The 19,042-nt window shown below is 42.9% G+C and overlaps 1 protein-coding gene across 8 annotated transcripts in view; it reads left to right on the top strand.

Moving 5' to 3' along the window:
- LOC144664608 (uncharacterized) overlaps nt 1-18,705 on the top strand; it is a 45,599-nt gene extending 26,894 nt beyond the window's left edge. For 4 of the 8 annotated variants that reach the window (XM_078525741.1, XM_078525739.1, XM_078525734.1 and 1 more), the window contains 3 exons: nt 16,564-16,659; nt 17,126-17,190; nt 17,799-18,705. In XM_078525741.1, coding sequence (XP_078381867.1) covers nt 16,564-16,659; nt 17,126-17,190; nt 17,799-17,964 — 327 coding nt within the window. In that variant the 3' untranslated portion in view covers nt 17,965-18,705. Of the gene's footprint in view, nt 1-45; nt 2,322-3,069; nt 3,221-5,146; nt 5,831-7,146; nt 12,040-12,788; nt 13,019-13,118; nt 13,653-14,361; nt 14,472-15,528; nt 15,786-15,864; nt 15,984-16,563; nt 16,660-17,125; nt 17,191-17,798 lie in introns of those variants that run through there. The other 4 variants (XM_078525740.1, XM_078525736.1, XM_078525738.1 and 1 more) reach the window with 3 other exon arrangements.
- Nucleotides 18,706-19,042: the final 337 nt, after the last annotated feature.

Raw genomic sequence — 19,042 nt, 5'->3', positions numbered from 1 at the left:
AAGTCTCGGTTTATTAAATGTGTGCCGCGTTTTCTAAATCATCAGGTGTCCGGGACAGTTGTACAAGTGATATCTCCACTAAGGAGCTGAACCAGTTTGAGGAGATTGAAGCCATGATCCTGGCTGGAAAGAGCGTTGAAACTCCTCGAAGGTTCATAAAACCGAATAAACTTCCCAATGCACCCTCGCAAGATGAAGAAGACGACCTTAACACGAGCGTCAGTAGCGAGGACATGAACAAGTTCAGACTGGAAGTTCTACAGAGGCTCACAGAAGACAAGCTACGAGAGATCCCGGATGAAGTGGAGATGGAGGACGATGATGATCCTATCTTGCTCGCCCGCAATAATGCGGTCAGCAGCCCTAGAAATCCTCCGGAACAGCGCACGCGCCTTGAGGTATCTGAGCCGGAAGTTCCCACAGATCAGCTGTCTCCTATAACTGAAGGAACAGAGCCTTGCCCTTCGGTGGTGTCCAATCCTAACTCGGTTCCATCCCCTGATTCCACTGCGCCTAGCAGCCCGTGTTCACCTCTTGATGTTGCTCCGTTCATGCCCGCGTTTTTCACAACTTCGCCTGCAAACACGCTTGATAGAAAGAAACAGAGAACGAGTCTTAAGGAAAGAGAAGATACTGAGAGGACTTTAGTCGCTGAGGAAGACGACGAATTCCCGAGCGATCCAGAATATAGCGCGACACCAAGATTTCAAACATTGCAACCTAACAAGGCTCGTGACTTTCCGTCCAAGAGTAAGTCATTTGAGCAGCTTGCGCGTGGTAGCTATACTGTAGGTCAGGCGTCTGTGGAGTCTGCTCAAGCGGCTGGTATTCCTGTGATCAACGCTAGCTCGGAAGAAATTCGTCCAAGGGTGGACTCAGCGAGCAGTCAATCGGTGTATTCGGAACCTGGCGATGTTTTTCACAGTAGGAAACTTAGTCAGAAAGAAACAAATTCAAGTCGTGATCTGTCTGGGTTCAGACCGCTTGTCTTGTCCTCTGGTGGCGGTGAATCAAATGAGGTTTATCCAACTGAGGGTGTGGACGGGAGACGGGACTCACTCGAGAGCTCACCCGCACATTCACCCGCTTTAACCCGCGGGAAACGGGACGATGCCCGACAAGAAGCTGCTTTCCGATCACGTGATATGACTGCGCAGGACAGCCCGGGTGATGTGGTTATATTTGAGCGCTCCTTGTCAAACTCGCACGGAGCTAAGGAAGACACTGCAAATGAGGATTTTAACTCTCAGACGAATGAAAACGCGCAAAGAAATTCTACAACTGTCACCAGATCCAAGAAATCAGAAGCTTACGTGTTCGACTTTAATCAAGATGTTGTTCAACATTTTGAAAATGATCCTGTGGCACAAGACTTTAGAACGTACAAGAAAGGCAAGCAGGGTCGACCAACTGAGGAAAGCAGTGTGCTACAGGGTCACCAAAGATTCCAAGGCTCACAACAAGACGAACACTTCGCTACATTCGGTAAAAATTCTTATGGTGGTTCACAGGAGCACAGACCTCCCAGCCAACAGCAGGCAAATGATGTTAAGGAGTTTGTTCCTCTTGACGAAACACATCCTCAACAAGAAGAAAATCCCGCTGCAGGCGCAAATGTTAAAGATCTTCGAGAGTCTGACGGATTTACAACTTTTAGGAAAGACACAGCGCCAGAAAAGTGTAATGGGACCGCAAAAGCCGAGTCCGTTGTTAAAAGCTTGGATCTGCGACAGTCGGACGGGTTTTCAACTTTCAGAAAAGAACCAGTAGCAGCAACATCAGATGGTCTTTTAGCGCAGTACAAGACGGCTTCGGCTCATGTTCAGAGAGAGAACGAAACTGATCAGTACGCTACATTCGCCAAATCTGCCAAGAAACACGACAGTAGCCAGCATTATGCTCGAGAAGAAACGTACCACCCTCCCCAACTAGAACCATCAACGGTCGTGGCTACGAGATCTTTTCCCAGCCAGGGAGGGGAGAGTGAGATCCACACTACCCCCAGAGGGGGAGAAGAGGAGCAGATTCGCGCATCTGGTTCGTCCAATATCACTAGATCTCGAACTTTTCGGAAGAAACCTGACGGACAAATTATCGAAGACAATGATATGGCCACGGGTAGTAGTTCTCCTAGACATGACGATGAGAGTTCCTCAACAAACCGTGCCAGCACTCTTGCTGGACAGCAGACTGTCCACACACAGATCCGGGTTAGCCCAGAGGGAGCTGGAAACGATAATCCACACAGGATAAGCTGGACAGATGAGTCGGAGGCTGGGGCGAGACTGAGCAGACACCTCAATGCCAGTGTGGATAGATCGGTAAGGCGAAATATTATCTTTTATCCAAATACAGTTAAATCTCTCTAAAGCGGACACCTTCGGGACCGGCTCCAACTGTCCATCTTAGAGGGAGTTTAGTAACAGTAAAATGACTGAAAAACGGCAGGGACGGGACCAACACCAGGTGTCCGTCTTATGGAGATGTCCGTCTTATAGAGGTGTCCGTTAAGAGAGAGTTGACTGTATAGCAGTAAGGAATTAGAGAAGACTAAAAAAATACGCAACAAGGGTGGATGGGGGCAAAATGGTAGGGTGAAATGCATTACAGCATTGATGAATACTACAGATGATTGACAGATGTATGTTAATTCCTCACACGACCACTGAGTTGTCTTGTACGATTGCTGTGATTCATTTAAAATTCTAAGCGAATCTTGAACTTGAGATATCAAAAACTAGAGGCATTAATAAGATTGTCTTACCTAAGGTCAATACGACCAAGTATGGACTGAAGTCCGTAAGATTCTGGGCGGCGAACGCCTGGAGTCAACTGCCAGACGGAATAAGAACAATTACAACACTACAGGCCTTTCGCAATGCTGTGCGCAGCTAGATAGTTTCTTTTTATGAATTGAATTGAATTTAATAATTTTCGATTAATTAATTTTTCGTTCTGTATATACACATTTTTATTTATTTTCTCGGTATATTAGCATATGATTGCTAGGGGCCTAGTCAGCCTCGGATAAATAAATTTTTATTGATTGATTAATTTTGTTTCTTTTAGCAGCAGGCCACCCAGGAGAGTCATGAAACAGGCAGTCCCAGGAGGCGTGGCAGCCCCAGACAGACAGGCCGCGGGAGCCCCGGGGCGAGGATCAGTTGGCTGACAGCAGCTAAGAGTGGTGTAGGAGGGCAAGTGATGTTGAATGACAAAGGTAAGAATAGCAGGGAGGGGACGGTGCGGAGTGTTGTTGCACATTATGTTGGCTGGTACTGGACAGTGGAGAAACATCGTACAAAGGTATTCAGGAGGCATGTCCCAAATCAACCTAGTAAATGGCCCAGCTCACCACGAGTCTCTCGTAGCTCAGTTGGTAAGAGCGCCCAACCGGTATCTGGGAGGGCATGGGTTTAATTCCCGTCGGGGACTTCAGGATTCTTTCTTTGTCCCAAGCACGTGACATTTTGAACATTTCATCTTATCAAAGGAAATATTATTCACAAGTGACGTACATATATTTCGGTGTGGTTTGCCGTAAGATACCGCATTTCTGGCTGTCTGATCGTGAAGGTGGAATTTAGAAGAAAGGCTCTTTTAGCATAGCTATAGCCTGTGTTGTAGCCGGACATGTCACAAAATTCTCGATATAGTCCGCGGTTTATACTTTCTGTGACGCAGGCAATGAAATGATTATAGTGATAAATGAGCCAACAGTGTACTGTAAAAATAAAAACTATTGAGACTACATCCTTGAAACCCAGAGGTAGATCATTAGAGTGAGTGGAAGTTACAATAATATAAAATCACACTTTTTGTTGGCAAGTTTTCCCATCTTTTGAACTTTTTTCCAACCCATCATCTTCTTGATGGTCTCCAAGGATGAAAAACTCTGGTTCTTTTTCACACGCATAACAATCCTTGGCATGTTATTCTGTTTATAGGAACTTCCAAACCTCGCTAAGAAACTAAAAACCTTTTATGCCCTGTCTGCACCGCTTTGAAGAAGCTACATCACGGGGAATTAGTGGTCTAAACTGTTCTGAAATAAGTGGTAGGCACCTGAACTCGTGAAAAACGTAATTTTTGAACATCTGAAGAAAGATATAACCTTAATTTGTGGGGAGAAATAAAACTACGCCTATAAATATCGATTTTTTTTTAAAGAAGCGCAGAAACAACTTGAAAAGTTTAGCCTTAATTAATTTTTTCAAGTTGTAATCCAATTCCATCCTTGCCATCCGCCGCCAAAGACGTTTGTCAACAGTTTCAGTGCTCAAATATGGCAATTGTTAATAAAAGTATACCATTAATTTTTTTGGTTTCCTGCGACACAGATATATATATTTGGTTTAAAATCCGCGACAAAGCCCCGTTAAGTCTTAAGCTTTGATCATAGTGAAGCTTGTGGGATAAACAGAAAATGACGTTAGAAATCTCCCTCCTACCCCGGGCTTCTACCCATCCTATGGCAAAAAAAATTAGTCTTATGGAAACGGATTTACGTCCAAAACAAATACCTTGCATGCCGCCAGGCGCTGGGGAATAACAGCGAAATAAATAACCTTTCAGTTTGGTTAAAATTAGACGCAATTTAAGGTGTGGAAATCCGGCTGTGATTTTGCATAATCCGTGTCGCTTCCGACTTATGAAGTTATTCCGAGGTGTGGCTAAGAAATTAATTTTCCTTGGCAAGAAATCCTGAACATAATTTCCATTTCACAACAATCGATTCTTTTACTGGATTACAGCCATTTATGACTTTGTCATTCGTTCGTCCGTGAGTTGCAGAAAAGTTTCTCGTCTGATAGAGAGCTGGAAGTGTTTTTAATCGAAACATACGTTTGATTTCAGTTTTGTTATCCGCGCGTTACATTTGTAAGTTGTGTGACCGTGTTTTCGCGTGTACTCGATGACGTTCATCAGATACGCTTGACTGACTGGGGTTAAAAGCATTACATTGGTGTCGATATCTTTACGGTAAAGACGCTTTTGAAGCCGTATCTCCTCTGGATACAAAGAAATATCTTAAACCGCCGAAAAATAAGGTGAGTCTATCGACAGTCTTTTAACTATATTGATAAATAATATATGCATGATAATATAATTGTTGATACTTCGCCTTCGCGCGGCGAGTTCTATAATTTGCATGTAAGAACTGAATACATTAACTTGGATGTCGTGGCACAGTATATAATTTTTGAGTGTTTTAATCGGATCTTGTGTTGTTTTTACCGGGCCGTGACTTCAGTGATCCCTTAGGTGTGTTAAGAGTGGCTTACAGTGTAAGAACCGAAACGAAAACAAGCAAGGAAAACGCCAAATTTGCGAACAGTCCTTGGATAGACTACGTGTGTTTTTATAATGTACTCTTCGCTGTCGCTTCGCCGTTAGTGTGGGAAATGTCGCTTGTGCATTCAGCAGTGGTGATGTCATTCCCTAGGAACGAGTGAGCCACTGTCTGAGTTCATCGTCATATTTCAGAAATAGCCTTCCGCGGTTTATATTGAGGACTACATTTGAAACGGCTGTTGTATTCGAAGCACCGTGCGATCGACCGACAGCAGGACGTGATGTTATGGTAGGCAAATAACCTGGCATGGTTTTCACCGCACTTGATTGGTGTTATCTCTTCAATCTTCGTGCTTTAACTCTTGACAGAATTCCTCTGAGAAATTCTACGAAAAACTGAGCGAACACGCTTCGTAGATCGCCAAATTATTCCACCAGAACGCCACCGGAAACTAGCGTGTTTATATTTCTGGTGCCTTTAGTGTTGAGTGTATCAAATCGTGGGAATCTGATGCTTTGTGGAACAGAATTCAAGGTAGATTAACAGATCTATATATTATTGTGTAGCTTTGTGTTCTAAACCTTCAGTTTCACATTATGACTTCGACGCTTAGCATGGGCTTAGGCAGATCTGAAATAATTGTTATCTTGAATGCATTACAGTGCATTATATCAGCGGGTTTTTTATTCCATATTTCGTGAGCAGAAAATTGCGACCTTTATAAAAGTGTTCTGTTCTAATAAGGCTCTTGTTTTTAAAACAGATCTTTGCTTAATTGCTTGTAATAGTTTCATCTTCGATATGTCACGTAAATTCTTGCGAAATCGTTCTTGGGAAAAAATTAATATTTTCTGTTGAGCTGATATTGAATATTTATAATTATTAATACATTTAAAATTGTTATCGTATAGACTTGACACAGTCACTCACATTGTAACCAGGGAATAGACATTTTGTTGTTGTTTAAATTTTCCTTTTACTCACTGTTTACATAGGTAGTTTTGATGTATGTATTTTCTGTTAAAAACTAATCTTACATCTTGTTTACATTTTGGGCATTTTTGTCTCTTCAGGGGTCGTTCGGCGCGTTTTGTGTAAATATTAAAATAATAAATGGCATTGACAGATGCTTTCTCAATATCTTTTTTACAGTATATTGTTTTTCAGTGTCACGAATATTTGACAGTAGATTCTGTTTATTGTCTGCAAGCTCTGCCTTTTCATGTTCGATCGTGTCAATTTTGTGGACATAAACAGACTTTTTTGCAGTCTAATTTAATGGCAGAAATAGTTGCCATTATATTTCCATAATTAAGCGCAAATGAAAAGTTTTATTCTTCAAAATTTCCATAACCTTTTGATCTAGCGTCTGCTCTGTCTGATAAAAATAAACTTCTTTAAAGTTGCGAATATCACGAGTGATTATTTTGGTTGTCCATGGTTACTCGCTAGCATAAACTACCTTAAAACAATATAGTTTTAACATGGTAATGTATTTATGAAATGAATCATACATGTGAGTTGCAGATGAAAGTGTGAATAAGCAAAAGCTTCATATTTTTCAATTTCTCATCTCTTATGCTGGTTGTTACAGCTTCTAAAACTGTGGTAGCTTCGATTAGCGAACACATTATTCTTTTTTAACATTGAAATTTTCTGTATATCAGTTCTTACGTGTAAACCCTACGAAAGTGACCAGCTCTCGCCTTTTATACGCAGCGACCTGTTGCCTTTTAGCAAAGCTTAAGCTGACATTTTTTTTTTCTATTAACATTTTTGCTTGTCTGCTATTTTCATTCCAGCTTTTCTTACTGTGAGATAATAAATTTAATTTTTATTTAATTTTGCAGGTTGCATGCAGGGAGAAACTAGGACACAGCCTTTTGTTGACGAATTGTCTGTTAATGAAAAACCGCATTTCATAGCAACAGCGGTTTTCCGCCCAAAACTGCGTCATGATGACGAAGCAGCCCCATGGAAGGGGCAAGAAAATGGGGTGAAGGCACCTGAAGACTTATGGCTAAGAGCACATTCGCGTGGTGGTCCCTCTTCGCACACAAATGGACACGTACTGTTTAATGGCTCAGAGTCGCAGATAAATGCTACTGATACGAGCAGTCTTTTGGATAATGAATCTAAATCATCTAAAGAGATATTTCAAAAAGAAGGTAACATGTTATCAAGTTGGACCACATCCGAGACTGACACAGATACGCGTGCTGGCGGAAGTATCCGTGACAGAATAGCGGCGCTGTCCGCGGCAGCTGGCGTGACACGGTTAAACGTGACACCAGGCAGGGAACAGTCCAAGAAAACTTCCGTCACGCAACCGTCTGAGGACAAAACGCGCGGAGGTGTAAAAGCAGATTTATTCGCGGATGCTTCAAAATCAAGCAAAAATACAGGGCTGTCCCAAATCTCCGCGAAAAATGCTGTCGCATTCGACGTTGGATTTCAAAATACAGCTAAAAATCGACCTCCGCCTCGTGTTTTGTCAAGATTTAAACCTAGCAATCTGGAAGGAAAGGACGAGGTAGTTGTTTCTCAATCGCAGCTTGTAAGTAGCAGTGAGATCGGGGCCGTGCAGGACAGATCTATAGCGTTTGAGCTGAGCTTTGATGATGAACCACGTTCGAAACGCGCTAAAGATGAACCAGTTCTACTGCAGTCGCCGTTTAAGGCCTTTAAAACGCGTTCAAACCTTAGACGCCAACAAAAAGCCAAGCCCTGTCAGACCCAAGGTGCACAACCTACTTCAACGTCGAAAGTTAGTGAGAGAGGTTTTCTGGCTTCCTCGCCGAAAGATGATTCAAACCCCGGAAGCGACGTCTTTGCAAAGGACGACAATTTCGCAGATACATCAACTAATGTAAAAACAGCGCAGAAACAGTATGAGAATTCTTTTGTTTCGGACAAACGATTCACGGAGAGAGCAGCAAACGGAGAATTACTTGTTGAAACTGCTTCGGACGATGTTAAATCAACGCAGGAGGATTGTAAAGATAAAAGCGATTTTAAAGTACCGCATCTGCTAAAACGAAATACGTTTACTCTAGAGACAGTGTCCAACGAAGGCTTACCAATCGTTAAGGTATTAAACGAACTTGCTAGTAAAGAAGAATCTAATCAAGGGACAGTTTTACCGTCGAGCGACCACGTCCCAAAACGTAGTACTTTCACCTTAGATTCTGTATCCCAGTCTATAGAGACTGCTAATAGCGAAGGATTGTTTGTGGCCAATGTACTGAACGACCTTGCGAATAAGGAGGAATTTAAACAAAGCAAACTGCAGTCGGATGATGATACTTCATTGGTGCCAAGTGAAAACTCGCAGAAGCGGAGTACGTTCACTTTAGAGAGCGTGTCTCAAGAAATAGATAACGCGATTAGACAAGAGGGATTAATTGCTGACGGTTTACAAGAAACGGCCAAGAGTAAGGAAGAAAATTCTCTTCAAAATAAAACTGTCGCTGCTGATACTTTAACAAAAGAAGATTTATCATTGGAAATGAAACACGAATCTTCAGAGAAGCGATCGACTTACACTTTGGACGCAGTTTCGTCGTCTTTGCAAAGTGGAGCTGAGGAAGGTTTGCCAGTTACTGAGGTTTTATGTCAGCTCGCCAAACGTGAAGAATTGAAATCATCAAATTTGTCTGGTGTCGAAGACTCTCTAACGCAAATTGACTCGGTTCCAAAGCGTGGTACTTTCACCCTGGACACAGTGTCGCAGTCTTTAGAAGATGCTCAAAGCAAGGGCTTACCAGCTGTAGATGTGCTAGATCAGCTAGCATCCAAACATGAATCCAATCTGCCAGTTAATACACCTTCAGAGGACATTGCCTACTCAAAACCATCCCCGAATAGGGGGACGTACTCGTTAGATACGGTTTCGCACGCTATAGAAGAAGCAGTGGAGAAAGGGATTCCAGTATCCGTGACATTAAATCACTTAGCTCAGGAAGAAACACCTTTGCGGCAGTCCCCAGCGCATGGATATGACGATTCTTCCGCTGGCGAGGTTGCGCAAGGACTCAAAACCCACCTTGATCCCAGGCCACTGTCGCCCGACCATCGGGACGAGATCGAGGCTTCCTTTGAAGATGCTTTGGAGCAACTTGAGGATTGCCTGACTTTTGTATCGTTCCCATCGGCTTCTGATCACGAACGACGGTTAACTAATCGGAAGCGGTCGTCTCCTGATCGCGAACGATCGTCTCCTGATCGGGAACAATCGTCTTCTGATCGGGAACAATCGTCTTCTGATCGGGAACAACCGTCATCCGGTCGGAAACAAACGTCTCCTGAGGTGCTAGAGAAGCGTGGAACGTATAATCTTGACGACGTCGCGAACTCTGTTGAAGACGGTGTCAAAGACGGCGTTCCCGTGATTGAAACGTTAGAGGGTTTATCTCAAACGAAGGCTCTTCCCAAGGACGGCGTTGAAAAGACTCAACTGTCTGATCAAAAAAGAGGAACTTACACGCTAGATGAAGTTTCTCTTTCGCTTCAGACTGCATCACAACAGGGTATTCCTGTAGTGGAAGCTTTGAAGAACATAACAAGAGCTAACGAGCCAGCTGGAAGGACTGGAGAGAGTGCACAGAAACGAGGCACGTACACCCTGGATCAAGTGTCAAAGTCCCTAGAGCACGCTGAGAAAACTGGAATACCTGTTGTTGAAGCCCTAGAGTCTCTATCAAAAGGAAAACCAGCGAGTCCACTTAGACTTAAAATCCCTGAAAGAAGTCCAGAAAACCGAGGAACATACACACTAGATGAAGTGAGTCATACGTTAGAAAAAGCGAAACAGAAAGGCCTTCCTGTTGTCGATGCGTTAGGACAAATTACAGGGTCTAAAGATGTTTCTTACAGACAGACACCAGATGCTGTTCACCGAAGACAAGAGAAACTGGTCAACAGAAAGACTTATGCTCTGGCGAGTCCGTTGGAGACGATTGGAGAAGGAACAAAGCTGCGTTTGTACGATGGGAGTCAGAGGCAGATGATGTCACCGCTGAGTTTACACATGAAAACAAAAGATATAACTGCATCAAAAACAAACAGCAATGAAAACAAGGCTAGGGGCTTAGGTGTTGTACAAAAGTTAGATTTCTTGACTTCAGCGTGCGAGCTATTGTTGCAGGCAAATGCTAAGGAGATTTCAAAAGATCAACAGGAGACTGCTTCGCTTCCGGAGAATACTCGGAACAATCCGACGACAGACGAATCTGTGCGAAGATCTTACGAAATTCATCCTGATTTCAAATCTTGTACCGATGGTGGTCAAACCGAGCGTCGTACTTACTCTTTAGACAGTGTTTCAGAGTCTATTGACGATGCAAAAGCAGCAGGAATTCCAATTGTAGATGCGCTAAAAACTGTAACATCTGTTGAAAAAACTGGTAGCACGCGGAGGAGTAATCTAAAGCGTCTCAACTCCAAATCCGATTCAGAACTCATCAACGAAGGTAGCGAGAAACAGTCATCTAAGAGGTACACTCATTCACTAGAGGACATGCCCAGAACACTTGAAGACGCCAAAAAGGCGGGAATACCTGTTATTCAAGCACTGGATCAACTCACTAATGAACTCGCAGAGTTCTCAAGAACTGCATTGGGTGGAGACATTCAGACAGTGTCTTTAGACAAAGATAACCGGAAACGAAAACGTCATTCGGAAACACCTATCCGCCATCTTAAACCATCACGAGAGCAATCGCCCAACCCCTCACCCCATGGGTCACCTTACCCCCCTCCCATACGGAAAGCTTATTCGCTAGATGACGTCGCCTTTGCTGTGCAGCAGGCCTTTCAATCTGGTACGTCTTTAAATGACTTCCTGGACAGCTTTGCTTCTGAAAAGCCTGTTGAACCGGTTTCGTCTTCCCGGGACGTTAGACCACGGTCTGTCGATTCCGGTTTTCTGTCGTCGCTGTCTGATTATGATATCTCTTCGCATAGTTTTGAGTCTTCGCGCCACCGAAGCAATACGTTCATTCTTGATAGTTCTAACGAAGAGCTGGATTTAGCAAAAATTGTGGGTTCACAAGTGAAGGAGAACACAATTCATGCTGCAAACATGACGCAGTCTTCAATGGTCGACCAGGATGAAAACCGCAGAACGTTTACGCTAGACCACGTGAGCGGCTCGGTGGAACGCGAGTTATCACGTGGTATACCTGTAATCGAGGCTCTGGAAAAATTGTCATTGAACAGTGCTGGGCTAAAAACAGATCATGCTAAAGAGATCGAATGCAAAGAAAACGAAAAGAATGTTTCCACAGATATTCCGGACAAAACGCTTGAAAAACCTTCTACTTCACGGAAAAAGAAGTCGCCTCCAAAACCAAAACGCCAGATATCCAAGAAATCGAACTCACAGCAATCAAACTCTGATGCATTTGTCGTTGAGATTTTTTCTTCAAATAGTCCACAACAACCAAACATGTCGAAATTTCAGATTGTTAACAACAAAGTTGAAGAGGTTAATGTTAACAATAACGAAGCAAACGCCGTCAGTGTCGAAAAAGATATCAAAAGCTCGGCACCTTCTAGGGGCCCTGAATCAGTGGAGCTCAAATCTGATGCAAACACTGCAGCTTCCCGCGGACGAGCCACGTGGCGCCCTAGTGGAAGTGTGTTAGATAAGATCGCGAGTCTAATGGACGCTGCAGATGATTGTGGGATGTCCCCTTCTGATGTTCTTAGTCAAGTATCTGACTTGCCTTGTGACGCTGAAGGTTGGTTCAATAATGATAAATTCTCTACTCCCGGGAGAGGACAAGTTCATCTTGTTCATTTTATATAGAATGTTTAAAAATAAACAGAACCACAAAATAGCATAGCTCGATAGCTTTCATTTGAATGGTCACACACTAGGGTTTCATCTACAGATTTGAAAGTTAGAGACACCTTGTACAGCAAATCAAACACTACCACATGAAAGTACTGCTCAATAGCTTTCATTTGAATGGTCATCCACAGACTTTAAAGTTAGAACCATCGTCATGAACGGAACTGCTCAATAGCTTTTACTTGAATAGTCACACACTTGGGTTTTATCCACAGACTCAAAAGTTAAAACCACCTTGTGCAGCATAATAAACTGTACCACGTGAAAGAACTGCTCAGTGGCTTTCATTTGAATAGTCACACACTTGGGTTTTATCCACAGACTCAAAAGTTAAAACCACCTTGCATAGCATAATAAACAGTACCACGTAAAAGAAATGCTCAGTGGCTTTCATTTGAATGGCCACACACTAGCATTTCATCAACAGACTCCACAAGGTTATCCTAGAAAAATGCTTCGAAGTAATTTCATTTTTTTGTAAACTCGACGATCTCCTCTTACTGCAGCCAGAAGCCTCTCCTGTCCAGTACCAGCCTTCACTTTGTGCAAAGTAACACAACCTTGCATTGCGTGACGCTTAATTACAGGTTGCGTGATACTGCATTACGTGACGACTAACAAGGTCTTGTGTTTTAGGTGAAATCGAAGAGACGCCAGACGCAGTTGAAGATGAAAAGGCCGTGACGTCACAAATGGCTTACTTGCGCATGCAACTGGAGGAAAAGCGGCGTCATATCGAGGCAGAAAAACACCGCGCCCAGGCCGAGTGGGAAGATCAGCGACGGAGACTGGGGCAGACTGCGTTTTGGTATGTCATGGGAAAGGCTCAAGGAGGTCAGAACGTCGGAGAAGGAACTGAGCCTGAGGTGAGAAGTTTGCTTGTCATCGTTTGACAATAAAAATATCTTGTGGTTAAGTTGTCCTAGATTTCAGTTGCTAAGATGTTAATGTAATTTTCTTTGTTAGGTGGTCCACTCGGACAAGCCTCCTGTCCACGATAAACCGAGAAATCCTGTGGCTGAGTTTCCCAATTCACCCTCCCCTCCCATCGCTTGGTCATCCCCAGCCAACTCTCCACAACCGGCGTCTGTCTCGAAGCCCAGTCCCTCCAGTGGACCGCAGTTTGAAACTCGTGAGTTTCGTCTTTCTGATTACCCGCCTGTTGATGGTCTGGGTACTAATCAGGATACGGTGCGCCCGTCATCCCAACCAGCGGTCGAAGTCGGTTCCAGGCCAACGCCAGTACCACCACGCCCGTCCTCGCACGATCCAGCGGCTTCCCGCTACACGGCTCCCGTGCGAAAATGTTGGGATGTAGACGTTGCTCAAGTACCCACTCCACCCCCCTTGGTGCAACCGGACACGACTTCTATGAGTACGGACACCAAGCAAGAAAACCCTCCGGGAGGTGGTGCGAGAGAAATTGAGGTGGATATTCAGACCCCTAACAAGAGAGGATTAGCAATGTTTATTGGTGAGGACGCAAGCCCCGCAGCACAGGTAAACTGTTGTGTACTTGCAGAAAAATATAATACTTTTTAGTGGCTTTTGGCCATATTTTTTTTGGAGAATTTCAGGTGATTAGTATTGCTTTCACTTCCTCCGTGACCTAATGGTTAGTGCGCCGGACTCCAGATCGAGCGGTCCGAGTTCGAGCCCTGGCCGGGGCACTGCGTTGTGTTCTTGGGCAAGACACTTTTCTTTCATAGTGCCTACATCCTCCAAGGTGTATGAATGAGTATCGGCGAATTAATGCTTGGGCGGTAACCCTGCGATGGACTATCATCCCATCCAAGGGGGTAGTAGGAATACTCCTAGTCGCTTCATGCAACAAAACCCATTTTAAACTCCGGCGGTATGGGCCACTTGGCTCGACGCAGACTCCACCTTCACTTCCACAGACGATATAAGTTGTTAGATATGATTTGGTCTTAAAATTTGAATGATTTCTCCAGAAAAAGGTTTAAAGCAAAGAAACCAAAACGGAACACGGAAGCTCAAAGACCAAACGTATAATTGTGATCACATTCATCTTCTCCATACAATATCGATACGTCATCAAGCAGGCAGGTGATGAGAATTTAGAAAAACATCAACTAGGAGATAAGTCTTGATTAACCACCAAGTTCTCACAGCTAATATTAAAAGAAATGTATGGAAATCAGTCGGGAGAATTCAAATTTAGATCTCTTTTTTTTTGCTTATGTAGGGCTTGACTCCAGAGCAAGAACGTAAGCGAGAGAAGTTTATGAGGTTGAGACAGAAGAAACAAGAGGAGGATAAAACTCGAAAAGAAGCAGAAATGGAGAAAAAGAGAAGGTAAGTCACGCTGCAACAAGTAAATATGTTGAATCTGGGATTGGAAAAATTTACTTCTATTGTAAGCGACTTGTTGGCTTCGCGTTTTTTTGCGTCAAAATTTGTAACATGATTTTCGTCACTTAAGAACCGGCCAACATTGCAGGCACAGTAATTCTCAGATCTTGTTTTCAATCCTCAGTAGTGTTTTGCTTCTTTTATGTTAGGGACGGACCATTATGTTCTTGGAGGGGGGGGGGGGGGGAATGAAACATTTTTCTCTGCAAACTTTTTTTTTTAGTTCATACACCTCTGCAAACATTTTTTTCGAAATTCTAACTATTTTTTGTTATACGTATCGTGTTTGCAAACAATTTATTTTGTCTTTTTAGGCCCTGCAAACAATTTTTTCAATATTTTTCACCCCCCCCCCCCCTCCACAAAAATAATGGTCAGTCCCTTAGTGTATTTTTTTACTTAGAACGAATCATTGCTGCGCTTTAAAAAGAACGCAATCAGAGTTTGTTAAATGTGCCTTGACACAAGAAAGCCATACAAGGGAAGGGAGACAAGGGGCGGGAGGCAGAGAGAATAGGGGCGGGAGGGATCCGGAAGTCGGGAAAGAGAGAGCGGGAAGCGGGGATCTCAAAGTGGCGGGAACCGAGAGAAATTGACGTACAGTAATTTTCTCAACTTTTCGTAATGTTTTGCGATAGAAATAGCATAAAGAAACGTGAACCACTAAGAAAGGGGGGGGGGGACCTGGAGTAAAAAGTACGGGAGGCGGGAAGTACAGACGCCCCCCCCCCCCACCCACATATAAGTTGCTGAGATCAGCTCGCAACGTTTTCGTTTCAACGAGCATTACAAGGGGTAGAGTGAAGTTCTATTTGTCTTGTTGCGGCAACAAACCCTTCACCGAAATCTTTTTTTTTTAGTTTTATGTGATAACTTGGTTGTGTTGCGCGAAGCAACGTCTCGGGAAAGTTGTCTTGCCGTGGCGTTATAAAATTGCGAGGCAAGTTGTACAAAACATTGCATAACGTAACAGCGGCTAAAAACGTTTTGCTTTTCACAGGAAAGAAGAAAAACAACGCGAGAAAGAAATGCTTCAAAAAATGGAAGAGGAACGATTACGTCACGAAGAAGTGGAACGACAAAAAGCCGAGCAGGAACTGAGGATGAGAGAGGCCCAGGCCACCGCACGAGTCCCAGACTCTTACACGACTTACCGCCGCCCGGGGCCTCGGCAACATGTTTATGACGTCGATGATGACGTCAACAGTTATTTCGTCCCAGCTCCCGCGCAGCCCTCTGGTTTTGCGGAATTCAGTGGTATGTTTGACTTGTCGCAGAGTTTTGAGATTCCCTTGATTTAAAACTAAAATTTCCATGTTTGTTTATTTGTTTTTAGGGCCACAGTGTTATGTAAAGCCGAGCGGGAAGTCGAACAGGAAAATAATCGTGAACGCTATTTCTCATGTGTGTCTATCGGGAACAGTTAACCAAGATCAGAAAGAAAAGTGTTTACAGGTTTGTTGGAGTGGTATACCTGTGTTACATGACTTGATTCAGTTTTGTAGGTGTGCATTCTCGTTTTCTCTATGTGTTTTCATCCCCGCTTCCTTTCTCTAGTCTTCTTCGCAGCCGTTTTTTTTGTGATCTCACGCAATGCTTTTTTTTGGAGGGGGGGGGGGGAGGGGAAATTGCATGACATCCCATTAAACGGCTGCGAAGGGGACTACCCTTCCCCTGTAAAAAAAAAAAAAAAGAAAAAAAAAACTGGACAAGCTGTTGGCAAGTTTCGATGTCCCAATACTTTCTGTTTGAGTGAATAAAACACTAGTCTTTTTTCAAATGGGTCAGTAAAAGTAACTATTTTCTAACGGATGCGTTATTTCGAAACTTTGATCTCTTGTTTCTTGCGGTCGGGTTTATAATGCGTCTGCGTTCGCAGGCTACATCAAGCGGTGAACACCACCCCCTACCCCCACCACCCATACCAATTTAAGGATCACATATTGGGGCTAATTAACGGAGCAATATAATACGTCTACTTTTTCCCCATTCTTGTTTTCTCAGACTTTGTCTTGATGTTTTTTTCTTATTTCAGGCCATTTCTGAATCCGACGGTCATCACTTCATGATTCTGTTTAAAGATGGACTCAAGTTCCGGGGGATATATGTTCACAACCTCGACAACGACCAGGTTATTGATCGTTTTATTATTGTATTATTAATATTGTCCCAAGAGTTAAAAAGATCAATTCCAAAAGAAAAATGCAAATCTTTAATGTCGAAGAATATTGAAAAACAAACAGCACTTAAAAAGATAGCGTCATACAGGGGGAGTGAAAGCGAAAGCGGAGCCTGGAGGCCGCTACTCTATCTGACATTTTGTATTTATTTTGGGAAAAAATCAGCGAAAATCAGGAAATTTTAAAAAATGATGTCTGTGCAACCTTGTAAGAATATTTACGCTATGAAGTGCATTTCATGTTTACGTTTCGTTTATCAGCACCGCAAAAACACAAACAAACAAAACACAAACAAACAAACAATCAAATATTTACTCTCCATGTTAATCTCGCTACCAACAAACAGCTTTTTGCAGAGGTATGTAGGCTCGAAAAAGGTGAAGTCTAATACGTATTCTTATTGTTTCCATTCCTTAGCTGTTCAAAATATTTGGAATAGGACCACGTGTTATCACGAGCAAAATGATTGAAGGACTTTATAAGTAAGTACTTCATCACAATATGTTACTTTGAAGAGAACGCTGAAAAAAATATCAAATAAAGAAATAAAAATAAATTACCTTTATTTAGACACGGTAAGGATTAAAGCTATTAGCTTGTGGGGCCGTGTATTCCCGATCGAATTGGAATTTAGAAGTGTGGGGCCGGAATCGAACCCGGGCCACATTGGTGGGAGGCGAGCGCTCTCACCACTGCGCCATCCCTGCGCCATCCCTGCCCTGAGTGAAGCTTTAAAGAAACTGTGTCACAGACAAGCAAATGGCCACCAAATTGAGTGAAATATAAAAATAATTACTTAAAACAGGGAAGGAACATTTCAGTTACAGAGCAAATACAAAATAAGGTACGGATGGACAAAATTTTAAAGAAGATTAAAACAGATTGCGATATGGCTTTTTGAAAAAGCTGTTACGCTGAACAGTTTTTAAAGTTAATTCGTTTATTTGTAATGAAGCTATGGTTTCCTCAGTTCGATCTATAGATGTAATTTCTTTGCTAGCATTAAGTTTCATAGCAAGTATTTGGCAATAGACTAAACACAGCCGTGACACAGTCCCTATTAACCATGCTGCTTTTGTTACCATTCCAGGTATAACAGCGGAGGAAAGGAGTTCACTAAGATTCCTTCCAAGACTTTATCTATCTCTGTGGACGGATTCGCGATCCAGAAATCTTACTGGCATACTGGAAAACCTGTGGTACAATCCAAGACGTCTTCCAACCTCAAGAGACCTCCACGACCCCCACAAAGATGAAATCTCCCCCCCCCCTTTAATCACTCTAGACCGTCTTTTTCCGGGGGACGATTTGAGCGTCTGTTGCATAGGAAGGATCTTTCTCTATGTGTGGAGTCCTTTTTTGTTGTCTTCTTGTCGCTTTGCTTCCTTGTCGTATTCTCGTGTGACTATTTGTGCAAAACAAACAATGCTAGCGAACTTGTACGTCCCTGAAAAGCACTGACGTGACCGTTGCAACCTAAAAATAGTTCTTAGAACGTAAAACCTCGGACAGATAAAGAGGACGTATCAGGTGCCTCATGAAACTTAAGCATTAAAGAAACTTAGGTTAATAGACCAGTCTGTAGGAAAGTAGTATTGTATAATTGTAGTGATAGTAGTATACGCAATATTGTTCATGAACGCTCTAAACGAAAACAAGTCTTGATCACCCCCAAAAAGAGCTAAGCAACAGGGGATTGGGGCGAGAGGGCAACAACTATAGTTAGCATTCATTTTCAATGTGCGCCTGTCTGGTGGATTTCTTGGTTAAAGTTCTTATACGGTTGTGTAAACAAATAAGTTATTTTAATATTTATTGCTTTTCACTTCTAGAGAAGCTATTTAAACTACAGTATATTATTGTTAAAAGACTTTCTGATCGGTCTTTTATGTGTAAAGATGAAGTTTATGTGGAAATAAGATATACATCTAGGATATTATTTGTTGACAACGCAGTTCTGGATGAAGAAAAAAATAAAGATATAAGCTGAGATTGCATGTTGTTTGGAGGTCAAAGAAGTGTCTAGACTGTCCACAGGCTCGTGCTGTAAATCTGGCTTCACACTTGTGCGATAACTGTCATGCGCTTTATATAAATATATTTATATATGAGCCTCTGGCTCGCATATAGCCTCCAACGCAGTCGTTCTTAGGGGCGATCGTGTTTCACTCCTCCCCACTACAGTGGAACCCCGATATAACGATATGCCAAGGGGGCAGTAATCGTTATATCGGGGTTCCATCCCATACATTTTACTATTGCTGGGACATAACATATTCATCGTTATATCGGGAATATCGTTATATCGAAGATCGTTATATCGGGGTTCCACTG

This window comes from Oculina patagonica, chromosome 9 (genome assembly GCF_052425735.1).
Source record: "Oculina patagonica isolate OP01 chromosome 9, crgOcupat, whole genome shotgun sequence".
Lineage (NCBI taxonomy): Eukaryota > Metazoa > Cnidaria > Anthozoa > Scleractinia > Oculinidae > Oculina > Oculina patagonica.
The sequence above is the reverse complement of the archived record's forward strand: the minus strand, read 5'-3'. Positions and strand labels throughout refer to the sequence as shown.